At 45.6% G+C, this 13133-nt stretch overlaps 1 protein-coding gene across 7 annotated transcripts in view; it reads left to right on the top strand.

The window, feature by feature from the left end:
* The window catches only part of MED24 (mediator complex subunit 24), a 32089-nt gene that overhangs the window by 2563 nt on the left and 16393 nt on the right, over positions 1-13133 (top strand). For 2 of the 7 annotated variants that reach the window (XM_082373458.1, XM_082373454.1), the window contains exons 1-3: positions 4756-5231; positions 5639-5849; positions 5938-6020. In XM_082373458.1, the coding sequence (XP_082229584.1) occupies positions 5720-5849; positions 5938-6020 (213 nt within the window). In that variant the 5' untranslated portion in view covers positions 4756-5231; positions 5639-5719. Of the gene's footprint in view, positions 1-4755; positions 5247-5638; positions 5850-5937; positions 6021-13133 lie in introns of those variants that run through there. The other 5 variants (XM_082373460.1, XM_082373459.1, XM_082373457.1 and 2 more) reach the window with 4 other exon arrangements.

The following is a 13133-nucleotide window of genomic DNA, read 5'->3' as shown; positions in this document are numbered from 1 at the left end:
CTGGCTTCCCCACCACATCTCTTTGATGAAAGGCCCTAAAGTTATTGGATGAGGGAGACTTTTTGAAATCCTAGACCCAGAGCCATAGAAAATGAAGTGCCTCCTGATGCATCTTTTTTCCCCAGGGCCAGAGTGAGCACCTTGAACTCAAAGACGAAAGTTCACCATTCTTATCTTCTCCTTACCTCTCTCCCTTTCCTTGCCTCCAGATGTGGGCTGGTAACAGACCTGGGCAAGGGCAAAGTGAAGGGCATACTGCCTCCAAAGCAAGCATCTTGCCAGATGCCAGGATCCAGCCCAAGTCTGTGCTTATAGCCCCTGGCCCTGTGTTGCATCACTCCCCTTCCCACCGCACTCACCCTGCCTACCCCCATTTCTTGAAGCTTATAGTTCGCCTCATAGTCATTTCATCCCCAACTCATGTTCCTTCCTTGCCATGAAACCTCTACCGGGCTGCTCCTCCCATCCCCGCCACCCCTGCTTCAGTGCTGAGTCCAAGGGGAGAACAGAATGGTGGGGCATGACTGAGGATGGATAGAGACCCCGCAAGGGGATACATCTGACGGCCCCCTCCCTCTTAGATTTTGGTTGCCAAGGAGGCAGCAAGAACAGCCTGTTCTCTGGGCTCCCATTGGAACAGCTATGCCCAGGCCCCTCCCTCTCTTCCTTCCCTCTCCTTCTCTCCCTCCCAGACTGTTGCTAGGAAGCACCCCAAGATTTCTCAAGGGTCCCACCCCTAGAAACCAGGGGATCCAGATTGCTTTCTGAATAGCTTCCCCAAAAGCCTGGAAGCCAAGACCCCACACAGCATTCTCCACCCCTGCCAAGAAGCCCCAAACAGTTTGGGGGAACAGGGGACAAGCCCTCTGCCAGCCTGCCCTGGAACTAGCTCAGTGGCCTGGGCCTCAGTAATTCCTCTCCCCATCTCATCTTGACCTCCTGGGCTCTGGGTGATGTCAGCAAGTGATGAGGTGTCCAGCAGATACCCCTTGACTCTGCAGACACAGCCCCACTTATTGGGGAGTTCTGGAAAGACTCTGGAAAGCAGAGGAAACTGGGGTATCACCAACTAAGAGAACTTAAAACCCAGGTATTTCTCCCTCTTACCAATTTTTTAATCAAGAAAAGATGGTGGAAATGGAGGAAAGAAAGGGGGGTCAGTTTATGGGAATTGGGGATCACGTGTCTGGCAGAGATGAGAGACTGGGAAATTAGCAAACAATTGTCCTGCTAAGAGTAAAGTGGCCACTTAATGCCCCCCTATCGACCACATTTGTCCCATCACGTGCCCTGGTTATGGGTCACAAAAAAAGAATCAGCGAAGGGACTCGGGCCTGGCTGAGCCTTGCTTTTGGTATCTGAGGAGAGAAGTGGAAAAAGAAGCTGACACCTTCTCCAGGTTGTCTTTCAGAGTTTCTCCTACTTTTATTCATTCATTTGACACTTTGTTTTGAACATTTAATACATGCCAGGTATTGGATCCCCTGAACTTGCCCAGCTTCTGGTTTCTCTGCCGTGTGGAACCCCTTAGTCCTGCTTTGCCAGGAGGAGAGAGGAGGGGAGGGGGAGGGGGCAGTCTCCTTTACCTACCACACTGCAGCCCTCCCCCTTCAGTTAAAGGAAAGATGGGACAGGTTGATGTGGAGGCCAAGAGGACAGAGTGGCTTTCAGGGCCCGGAGGAAGGAGCAGCTGGCCTGTCCAGGATTCAGGATCACAGCACTCTTTCCTCCGCGCTGGAGGGTGCAGGGAGGGAAGGCATCCTTCAGGGTGTTAGAGAGGAAACAACTCCAAGGATTGGTTCAAATTCTGCCTTTCACTGTCCTGGCTGGTCTCTTTCTGGACCTTTCCTGGGGGCAGTGGGAAGACAGAGATGGAACTGTGAGCATCCAGGAGGTGTCCCTGGAACCACCTTGTAACCTTCTCCCCCATCCTCCTCTTCCCCAGATAGACAGAGAGCAGGGATTCTGAGGTGGGGACTGGTGGGGGGAGGGAACTGGTTTGGAGCCAGCTGTGTATGAGTGTGTGGGAACAACTCTCTTTCTTTCCCACCCACCTGCTGCCAATTAACTCCCCGTAGTGGGGGGACCCAGGCAAGCATCCAAAGGAAAATGTTCCAGTTAGAGGAGGGAAACGAGTCAGTTACCCTATAGAGAGAAGGGAAGATGAAACCCTTTGTGCGTTGTATGCTTACCAAGTATTTCAGTGTTTCTGGGTCTAGACTTGCCACTTTTCCTTATACTTCTTTCCAGCCTAGGTGAGGAATGATTCCATGTCCTCGGTTACCAAAACCCCAATTCCTCACAGCCTCCTACCCCACCCCAAGTCCTCACTCTGACCTAGTTCCTTTTCTGTTACTGCTCCAGTGTCGCCATATCACTCTGCCTGGCTGGCTTCTATCTGCCCCTCTTCTCCAGCCAGACCCCTTCCCCAGCCAGACCAGCCAACAAGATGAAGAGCTTGGGGCTCAGGGCTAAGAGAGCAGAAGTGGGAGCCCAGTCTGTATCAGTGCTGGGGGAGAAGAAAAGGACAGCCAAGGAAAGTGGAATAAGTAAGAGGGATATGTGAGAGGGGCTGTGTGTGGGACAGGTTTCCTTCTACACCCAAAGGGGATGTTGGCATCTCTTCTCCCACCCACAGGAGTATTATCATGGAGTCCTGTCCTTGTGGAGGGCAAACCAAGAGCTTGTGGGTCCTAGGAAGCTATTCTGGTCTGAAGGGAAGCGGTGGTGTACAGAAAGGCTGTCTCTGAAATTGACAGACTGGAGAGTCAGGACAAAGTAGAGAAATTGGAAATAGCCCTTGCCCAGAACTAAGGAAGCCCTTTTAGGGAATTCCCTGGTGGTCCAGTGGTTAGGACTCCACGCTTTCACTGCCAAGGGCCCAGGTTCAATCCCTGGTTGGGGAACTAAGATCCCACAAGCCATGCGGCATGGCCAAAATAATAATAATAATAATAATAATAATAATAATAATAATAAGGGAGTCCTTTTACACCCTTAGGAGTCCAGTCCTTGGGGAAACCCTGCCAAGCCTAGAGAAAGGGCTGCTGGTGACAGGTGGGGGATAGGGAAGGCAGACGGTCTCACTATAGAAGCCACCTCCCTGCCACTGTAAAGTGGGGAGGAGGTGCCCCCCTGGAAATCTGCCAGCTTCCTGACAGAAGGGGATGATTTGAGTTCAGACTATCACTATCCTCAGGGCCCAAACATTCTCCACTCCCATGTGGACTGGACCAAATACCTACTAAGTCAGGAGCAGTAACAAAGTTGACAGTTTTTCTCCAAGAGGGCAGTTTGGGCTCTGAGGGATGGGAAAGGAGCTGCAGGATCCAGGGATGGGTCAAGGTGGGGAGCCCTAAGCTGCAGTAACAGCAAAGAGATGAGAGGAGGGAAGCAGGCAAGGGTAGAGTGAGGGGCCTGGGAGAAGAAGGGAAGCCAGATATGTGAGGGACTGCTGAGAAAAAGGGTCTGTGGCTGTCTCCAGTATGTGTGTGTGTGTGTGTGTGTGTGTGTGTGGCTGGGGGGATTTTGGAGGTTAAGTGTGAGGAGTCTGTGTTCTCCCTCCTTCCTGCTTTGGAAGCTTTGGCTACACACATTTGGCAGCTGTTTTGTATAAACATTATTTCCCCGTGGTGTTGCTTGGGCAGGCACTAAAGGGAGCAGAATGGAAGCGGTTGTGGGTGGGTTATGGGGATGGAGGAAGGCCATAGGCAGTCATGACCTTAGAGGGATGTGATCTGGCTCTCCTCCAGGTGCATTCTCCTCTTCAGAACAGGAGTTCTTGTCTCCCTGTTTAGACTATGCTCCAGATACCCAGGATCCTGTTATTCTCTTCCCTGAGGGCCTCATGTTTGCTTCCAGGGCCTTAGTGGACTGCTCTTCCAGAGTCATCCATCTGAGAACTGATTTTGCCACTGAAAGTATGACCAAAGAATGGTTACTGGGAAATATGGATGGAGCTTGGACTCATGGACGGGGATATGAGGCTCCTCACGGTATGGGATGGGGGGCTGAAAATAGGGGTGGCAGGACACTGGCTGGAGGCTTCCATGTTCTGATTGTAAATGTTAGCGATGACCTGTCCACGGGACAGGACAGGGATGAGGGCTGTGTATAGGGAAGCTCAGATGAGGCCCAGATGTTGGAGTCAGAGGTGGGTAGCATTTGCTTTTGGCTTCTCACTGCGGGGAAGGGAGGAAGAAGGGCTAATACCCCAAACACTGGACATAATTATCTACAATATGGTTCCATAGGATAAAGCGAGACATCATATTGTTTTTAATAAACGTTTCTTTAAAGAACAGTTTTAGATTTATAGGAGAAAATTTGAAGATAGTAGAGGGTCCTTATGTACCCCACACCCAACCCCCTGCCTTTAACCTCTTACATTAGTATGGTACATGTTACAATTAATGAACCAATATTGATATATTTTTATTAACGAAAGTCCATGCTTTATTCAGATTGCTTAGTTTTCACCTAATGTTCTTCTGTTTCAGGATCACATCAAGGATACCAAGTTACATTTAGTCATCGTGTCTCCTTAGGCCCTCTTGACTGTAACAGTTTCTCAAACTTTCCTTATTTTCTATATCCTAAACCTCAGTTTCCTCCTTACGTCTCCCTGTAGTCAAGCAGTATTCTGGGCCAAGAGATTCTGAGAGGACTTCCAGATTTGGGGGTGAAGTAGTGGGTGAGGTGTGTACAACGGACAGAGACTCAATGTCACTTCTGGAATACAGGTGTGGAAATGAGAAGAACTCAGGTAGACCCAGGGGTTTAGGAGAACAAAAAGAGGCCAGGAAAGAGAAAACCTATTGCTGAACGCCACACCTTTGGTGTGCCTACTAACTACGGGTAATGAAAGGGTGTCGGAAAGTGATTTAAATGCTCGGTCGATAGTGACGTCACTGGACGATGCCTGATAGCGGGAGACCTTTCGAGAGCCTTTCTCCTTAAGCCCCCCGAGTCTTTGCGATGCCTCAGCTCCTAGTAGTCTTTCCCTAAAGGAGAGAAACAATGCGAGCTGACCAGCTTCGTCTCTTGGGTTCCTCGCTTAGCGTCCTCGCTAGCGGAGTCCAAGGAACTACAATTCCCAGAAGACATCGTGGCATGAGCGATCTCTTGCTGCATTCCTATTGGTTCATATTTGTTACTCCCAGCCAATAGAAAATTAGCTCTTTGATAAGTGCCAAAATGGCGGTACCTAGGATCTAGAACTAGATTGTCCGGTAGGCTTAAATTTGGTGAGGTGGTGGATGAAAAGGAAAGGGGGAATTATAGTTTCAGGGTTGGGGAAGGTGGAGGGAATGGGGGTGGGGGGGAGGTAATCGGGATTTGGGGTGGTAGTGGCTGAGGGACGCAGCCAGAGCTAAGGGAGTATTTAGGCAACCGGAACTGGCTTAACCCCTTGCTACGCATTTATTCTTCGTATTAAGCCCCTTTGACACCCTCTTCTTAGTGCTCCAGTTTAGAGAAAGTTGATTCAGGAGGGAAAAACCTGACAGGATCCCTACTTTCACCCTTTCTCCTTTTTCCCATTCTAGTTTTGCCTCCCTTAAATCTTCCTGTATCTTCTCCATTCCATTTAACTCTGTGCTGCACCCCCCCCCCCCCCGCCCTCCGTTCTTTTCCTCAGAATCCCCTCGCCCCTTCTCTAGCTCGACTTCTCCCACCTCAAGGCTGACCGCCACCGGCCCCGCCTCCTCAGAGTAAAATCATGAAGGTGGTGAACCTGAAGCAAGCCATTTTGCAAGCTTGGAAGGAGCGATGGAGTGACTACCAGTGGGCAATCAACATGAAGAAATTCTTTCCCAAAGGAGCCACCTGGGACATTCTCAACCTAGCAGGTCTCAAGTGAAGTAGGAAGGAAGGGTGGGAGGGTTAAACCCAGAAATGTTGTAACCACTCAGTCTTCCTTTGTTATTCCCCTTGCAGAAGCACTACTGGAGCAGGCCATGATTGGACCTTCCCCCAATCCTCTCATCCTGTCCTACCTGAAGTATGCCATTAGTTCCCAGGTAAACTCTTCCACCTATGCCGGAGAATGAGGGTTTGAAGGTAAAAGACTTGGAATACAGTTGTCAGCTCACACTTTCTAGGTGAATTTGTTTGAACACATCATTTCTCTGAGCCTCAGTTTTCTTGTGAAAATAATAATACTTCATTGGTTATGATGAGTATTACATTAACTTATTCTATCAATAAGTATTCACAGATGCTTGTATGTGCCAGACGGTGCCATAGGCTCTGGGGATTTAGCTGTGAACAAGGTCTAATCCAAGCACACAAGGAATATAGTGGGTAATACAGGCATGTAAATAAGCAGTCAGTCACAGGATGGGATTATGATATAGGCTCGGACAGAGTACTATGGGAGTACATAGGAGGGATACCTAATCCAGTCTGAGCAGCCAGGTAGGGAGTGATGTTTAAACCAAGACGTGAGTGTTGAGTGGGAGTTAGCCAGGCAGATTGATGAGCGTGTACAAAGCAGAGAGAAAAGCATAGGCAACGGCTGGGAGACAAACATCACATGATGTTTAGGAACTGAAAATAATGTGGTATGGCTAGAGTAGCAGTTTTGGTTTCAGGACATTTTGTATTCTTAAAAATTGAGTCTCCTACAGAGCTTTTGTTTAGATGTATTATATCTATTCATATTTACCACTTTAAAAATGAAAGCTGAGAAATGTAAAAACTATGTATTTAAAAGTAATAAAAAGTAAACCCATTATATGTTAATATAAGTAAGATTTTAATGAAAAATAACCATATTTTCCAAAACAAACAAAAAAAATTAGTGAGGAAAGTGGCATTGTTTTACATTTTTGCAAATCTCTGTAATTTTGGCTTAATAGAATACAGCTGAATTCTCATAGCTGCTTCTGCATTCAGTCGTTGCAGTAGGCTGTTTCAGCTGAAATATATGAAGGAAATCTGGCCTCACACATCAGGTATTTAGTTTGAAAACGGAAGAACATTTTAATAAGCCTTTCAGATAAATGTGGATATTCTTTGACATAACGCTGAAGTTCAATAGGTGATGTGAAATCACATCAATGAACTTTTAATACTCTGTTACATTAAGATCCATTGGTCTCTCTCTTGCGCTTTGAATAGATCTTTTACCCATGCCTGATTTTATAAATTGTGAATTGGTCATTTGGTAAATATCCATTACTAAGTTATATAGATATTCTAATTGTTGACACATTTAATTACGTAATGTCATCACATGTCATGGAGCCTCTGGGACATTCCACTGTACAATTGTGAGAGAATAAGAGTAAAAAAGGGGGGCTTCCCTGGTGGTACAGTGGTTAAGAATCCGCCTGCCAGTGCAGAGGACACGGGTTCAACCTCTGGTCCAGGAAGATCCCACATGCCATGGAGCAGCTAAGCCCGTGAGCCACAACTACTGAGCCTGCGCTCTAGAGCCCATGAGCCACAACTACTGAGCCCATGTGCCACAACTACTGAAGCTCGCGCGCCTAGAGCCCGTGCTCCGCCACAAGAGAAGCCACCGCAATGAGAAGCCTGTGCACCACAATGAAGAGTAACCCCCACTTGCTGCAACTAGAGGAAGCCTGAGCACAACTACAAAGACCCAATGCAGCCAAAAATAAATAAATAAATAAATTTATATAAAAACGCATACGCAAAGCATCCCATTGCTTTAAAAAAAAAAAAAAGTAAAAAAGGCAAATGACATCTTAGTATTTTAAAAACAGTTTTGACCTCACAGATCCCCAGGGGCTCCTGGACCATATTTTGATAACTGCTGGGTTAGCACTTCAAGGAGGAGAATGGTTTAGAGAGAAAGACAGAGGTTAGGTCATAAGTGACCTGTGGATGATAATAAGGAGTTTGGACTTTATCTTAGGGTGACGAATAATCATTTAAAGGATTTTAAGTGGAGGAATAATGTGATAGGATTTATATATATATATATATATATTTAACGTGCGATAAAACGTATAATTCTTAAGATTAATTCATTGAGTTTTAGTTATTGTGTATACCCATGTCACTAACTTCCGAAATAAGATACAGAATGTTTCCATTCTCCCAGAAAGTTTCCTTGTACCCTTTTCTAGTCCATCTTCCTTTTCTAGTCCACTAAATGTTTTCTATCACCGTAGATTACTGTTGCCTATATTTGGATTTCATAGAAATGGACTCATATAGTATAAACTCTTAATGCTGTCTTTTTTTATTTAACATAAATGTTGTTGAGCTTTATGTTGTTGTGTATGTCAGTAGTTCATTCTTTTTTTAAATTTATTTATTTATTTATTTTTGGCTGCATTGGGTCTTCGTTGCTGCGCGTGGGCTTTAGTTGGGGCGAGTGGGAGCTACTCTTGGTGTGGTGCGGTGGCCTCTCTTGTTGCGGAACGTGGGCTCTAGGTGCACGGGCTTCAGTAGTTGTGGCACGTGGGCTCAGTAGTTGCGGCTTGCGGGCTCTAGAGCACAGGCTCAGTAGTTGTGGCGTATGGGCTTAGTTGCTCCGTGGCATGTGGGATCTTGCATTGGCAGGCGGATTCTTAACCACTGCGCCACCAGGGAAGCCCTTCATTCTTTTTTTAAATTGCTGAGTAGGGACTTCCTTGGTGGTCCGGTGGTAAAGAATCCACCTTACAATGCAGGGTACATGGGTTTGATCCCTGGTCAGGGAACTAAGATCCCACAAGCTGCAGGGCAACTAAGCCCGCATGCCACAACTACTGAGCTCGCACGCCTCAACTAGAGAGCCTGTGTGCTGCAAACTACAGAGTCCACGCGCTCTGGAACCCGCATGCCACAACTACGGAGCCCACGAGCCCTGGAGCCTGTGCGCCACAACCAAAGAGAAAACCCGCACGCCGCAACTAGAGAGAAGCCCGCGCACCCGCAACAAAAGATCTTGCATGCCTCAACAGAGATCCCATGTGCCGCAACTAAGACCCGACGCAGCCAAAAATAAATAAAAATAAATAAATAATAAATCTTAAAAAAAAAAATTGCTGAGTAGTATTCCTCAGCTGGCTCATGGTTCTTATGCTTCCTTTTTCCTCTTGGCATCAAGTCTGCTTTCTGTGTTGGCACATATTCATCTACCTTGTTCTTTTTTTTAATAAATTTATTTATTTTTTATTTATTTATTTTTGGCTGTGCTGGGTCTTCATTGCTGTGTGCGGGCTTTCTCTAGTTGTGGCGAGTGGAGGCTACTCTTTGTTGCGGTGCACGGGCTTCTCAACTGTGGTGGCTTCTCGTTGTGGAGCACGGGCTCTAGGTGCACGGGCTTCAGTAGTTGTGGTGCGTGGGCTCTAGAGCACAGGCTCAGTAGTTGTGGCACATGGGCTTAGTTGCTCTGTGGCATGTGGAATCTTCCTGGACCAGGGATCAAACTGGTGTCCCCTGCATTGGCAGGCAGATTCTTAACCCCTGCGCCACCAGGGAAGTCCCTACTTTTTTCTTTTTAACTGCTGCCTAATGTTCCATATGTAGTGTAATTTAAGTTGTTTTAAATTTTTTACCGTTATAGTCAATATTTCACTGAACATTCTTGTACTTGCCTGTCTGCATATCTGGGACTGTTTCCCTAGGATAGATACCTAGAAATGGAATTGCTGATTTGAAGAGTGCACACATATTAAATTATAGTAGATCCTGCAGATTGCCCTCAAAAAAAGGATTGTATCAGTTTACACCTGCCCCATAGTGCTTGATAATATTTCCCCACACCTTTGCCAAGGTTGAATCTTTTAAGATTATTTTCTAGAGAGGCAAAAAATTACAACATGTTATAAGATGTATTTCCATGATTGTGATATTGAGCATATTTTTTCATATGTTTATTGGCTCTCTGTGTATATTCTGTGAATTACTTGTGAATATCATTTGCCCATTTTTCTGTCATTAGTTTGTTTTCTTAAATTTTTTAGTAACAGCTTTATTTGAGATATAAATCACATACCATACAGTTTACCCATTTAAGGTGTACAATTCACTGGTTTTTAGTATATTTAGAATTGTGCAAACATCACCACAGTCAATTTAGAACATTTTCATCACTCCAAGAATTCTTACTGATGTTTAAGTCTTTTAGTATATTCTATCTTGTAATCATTGTCTGTTTTTTATGTTTTAAATTTTCTATCACTTTTTTACTTTATCATTTTATTTTTTTTAGCATGCAGAATGTTATTTATTTATTTATTTATTTATTTTGGCTGCACCGTGTGCCTTGCAGGATCTTAGTTACCCAAGCAGGCATTGAACCCAGGCCCTCGGCAGTGAAAGCGTGGAGTCCTAACCACTGGACTACCAGGGAATTCCCCAGAATTTTATTTTATTATTAATTTTAAAAATATTTATTTATTTGGCTGCATCGGGTCTTAGTTGCGGCACACAGGATCTTCGTTGTGGGCGCGGACTTCTCTCTAGTTCTGGCTCACGGGCTCTAGAGCGCACGGCCTTAGTTGCCCCACGGTATGTGGGATCTTAGTTCCCCGACCAGGGATCAAACCCGCGTCCCCTGCATCGGAAGGTGGATTCTTGACCATTGGACCACCAGGGAGGTCCCTCCCCAGAATTTTAAATATGTATTTGTTGTCAGATTTAACCACGTTTTCCTCTATATGGCTTTTGTCTTGCGTAAGGGCTTCCCTGCTCTAAGGATCAAAATATAGTCCTTAATTTCTGCCAACACTTCACTTTGTTTAATCCATTTAAAACTTATTCTGGTGTGAGGAAGAGATCCAAATTTATTTATTTTTCCAAATAGATGGACAATTGGCTCAATTGCCTTTATTGAATAGGCCATTCTTTGTCATATCTTAAATTCTCTTACAGACTAGTGTCTATTTCTTGACATTCTAGTATATTTCATTGACATATTTGTATTTTCTTGTACCAGTACTTCACTGCTTTAATTACTATACCTTTATAGTATGTTTGATATCTTGTTAGGGAAGTGTTCCCTTAGTTGTTTTATTTTTCAAAAATTTCTTGGCTGTTTTCAGGCATTTTCTTTTCCAGACAGATTTTAGACTCAACTTAAGTTCCTTAAAAAGGCCTTTTGCATTTTGATTGGGGTTTCCTTGACTTTGTGGATTTGGGGGGATTTGTGGATCAATTTTAGAAACATCACTCTGATTGCAATTTGAAGAATGAGTTGGAGGGAGGTAAGACAGAAAGCAGGGAGACAATTTTTCTATAAAGGACCAGATAGTAAATACTTTCAGCTTAGCAGGCTGTATGGTCTCTGTTAGCAGGCCTATAACGTGTAGGCGATATAGAAGTAAGTGGACATGGCTGTGTCCTGATGCGGCTTTATTTACAAAAAAGGTGATGAGCCAGATTTAGCTTGCGAGCTGTTGTTTTCCATCCCCTGATTTCGGCTGTTGCAGTGATTCAGGTAAGAGATGATACTAGCATAAACTTGAGAAGTGGCAGCATAAAAAAAAAGATGAATTCAAGAACAAATTAGGAAGTGGCACTGCGAGGACTTGGTGATTAACTGAATGAAAGGTGTGAGGGAGAGGAAGAAGTCAAGGCCAGTGTCTAGGTTTCTGGTTTGGACATCTGGATGGCTGATGGGATCGTAAGGAGACGGTGGGAGAAGAGCAGGACTGTTGTTCGCGTTGCAGATGAGGGGTGGAGATGCCTTGTTTGATTCTGGCCTTCTTTCGTGGAAAGCGCCTGTGTGGGCTGTCAAAGAGAAGACACTCAGTAGGCAGTAGAACATCGATGTCTGGGACTCAGGGGGAGAGGTCAGGGCTGGAGCTACGGTTTAGGAGTTGTCAGCCGCAGGTGGTAATTGAAGCTACGGGCATGGATGAGATTTATCCAGAGAGAGCGTGCAGAGGGAGCAAAGAAGTGACCCAAGCCATATTTCTAAGGAACCAGTCACATTTAAGGAACACACATAGGAAAAGAATTCCTGATAGGAGACTGAAAAGAAGGGACCAGTGAGGAGAGAAGGAAAACAAGGGAGTGTGTTATCAAGAAAAGCCCAGGGGGGACTTCCCTGGCAGTCCAGTGGTTAAGACTCCGTGCTTCCAATGCAGGGGGCGGGGGTTCGATCCCTGGTTGGGGAACTAAGATTCAGCATGCCTCAAGGCGTGGCCAAAAAAGAAAAGCCCAGGGAGGAGAGGACCAAAGGATGAGGAGGTGTTTCCTGGTGTGAGATGCTGCTGAGAGGTCAGTGAGATCATAACTGAGAAGTATCCATGGGGTTTAACAAGTTTGTTGATGAGCTTAATGAGAGATTTCATGTGGTGGGAAGGACAGAAGTGATTGGAGTGGGTCGCATTGTGAATGGAAGGTGGGGAGGTAGAGTGTAGAGAACTCCTATGACTGTGAAGAGAGCGTGGTGGTTAATTGGAAGTATAGGGTCTGCGGGAGTTTCTTTTAAAAAGAGAAGAATCTTGAGATGTGTAAACTGGTGGCAAAGGCAAGAGATAGGAAGAGCCTGAAGTACCAGTGAGTGAGAAATAAATATATATGCAAGACCTCCCTGACTTGTAAAGTGCTATGCAATATTAGTAATTTATTCTTCCCTCGGAGTCAAGAGGCTCTTTGGTCCAGTGCTGTGCGTGTAGAGGGCACTTAGGAGTAGTTGAAAGCGTCGAATATGAAGAAGAGAAGGGGGATTAGAGAGCAGCTGCAGGGTCTCTCTGGGCTGGCCAGGTGTGCACTGGGCCGTGTCAATGGGCTCCAGCCTCGGGGGCTGGTGGTAGTTTAGAGCTTCTCCGTTGATAGATATAGTAGGACTGAGATAAGTTATAAGTCCTGCTGTGAAAAACAGTTCACCATGTGGAAAGTATTTTTAGGTCTTTAGAGTAGAGGGCTTTATTGATACTGTTAGCAGAAATTCACTGAACACAATTCTGAATTTGGAGACGATAAATTCATAGTAACTAACAACATCCCTGAGAACGTACAGAATTGGGGCCTTCTCTTGTGGTAGTTTGGGGTCAGCTTCTAGTGGAAACATCCAGCTCCCCCTTCAGGTTGGTATCCAGCAAGGTTCAGTTCACTGCCAAGCTCTTGCTATGGGGACATCAGTTATAAATAAACAAACACTCGCCTGGAACGTTATGGTCATCCTGCCAGGCAGGCTCCCAACTTTCTGGTCCCTGTCAGAC

Source organism: Balaenoptera borealis (assembly GCF_965194805.1).
Source record: "Balaenoptera borealis genome assembly, chromosome: 20".
NCBI lineage: Eukaryota > Metazoa > Chordata > Mammalia > Artiodactyla > Balaenopteridae > Balaenoptera > Balaenoptera borealis.
This window is presented reverse-complemented; position numbering and strand designations above follow the sequence as displayed.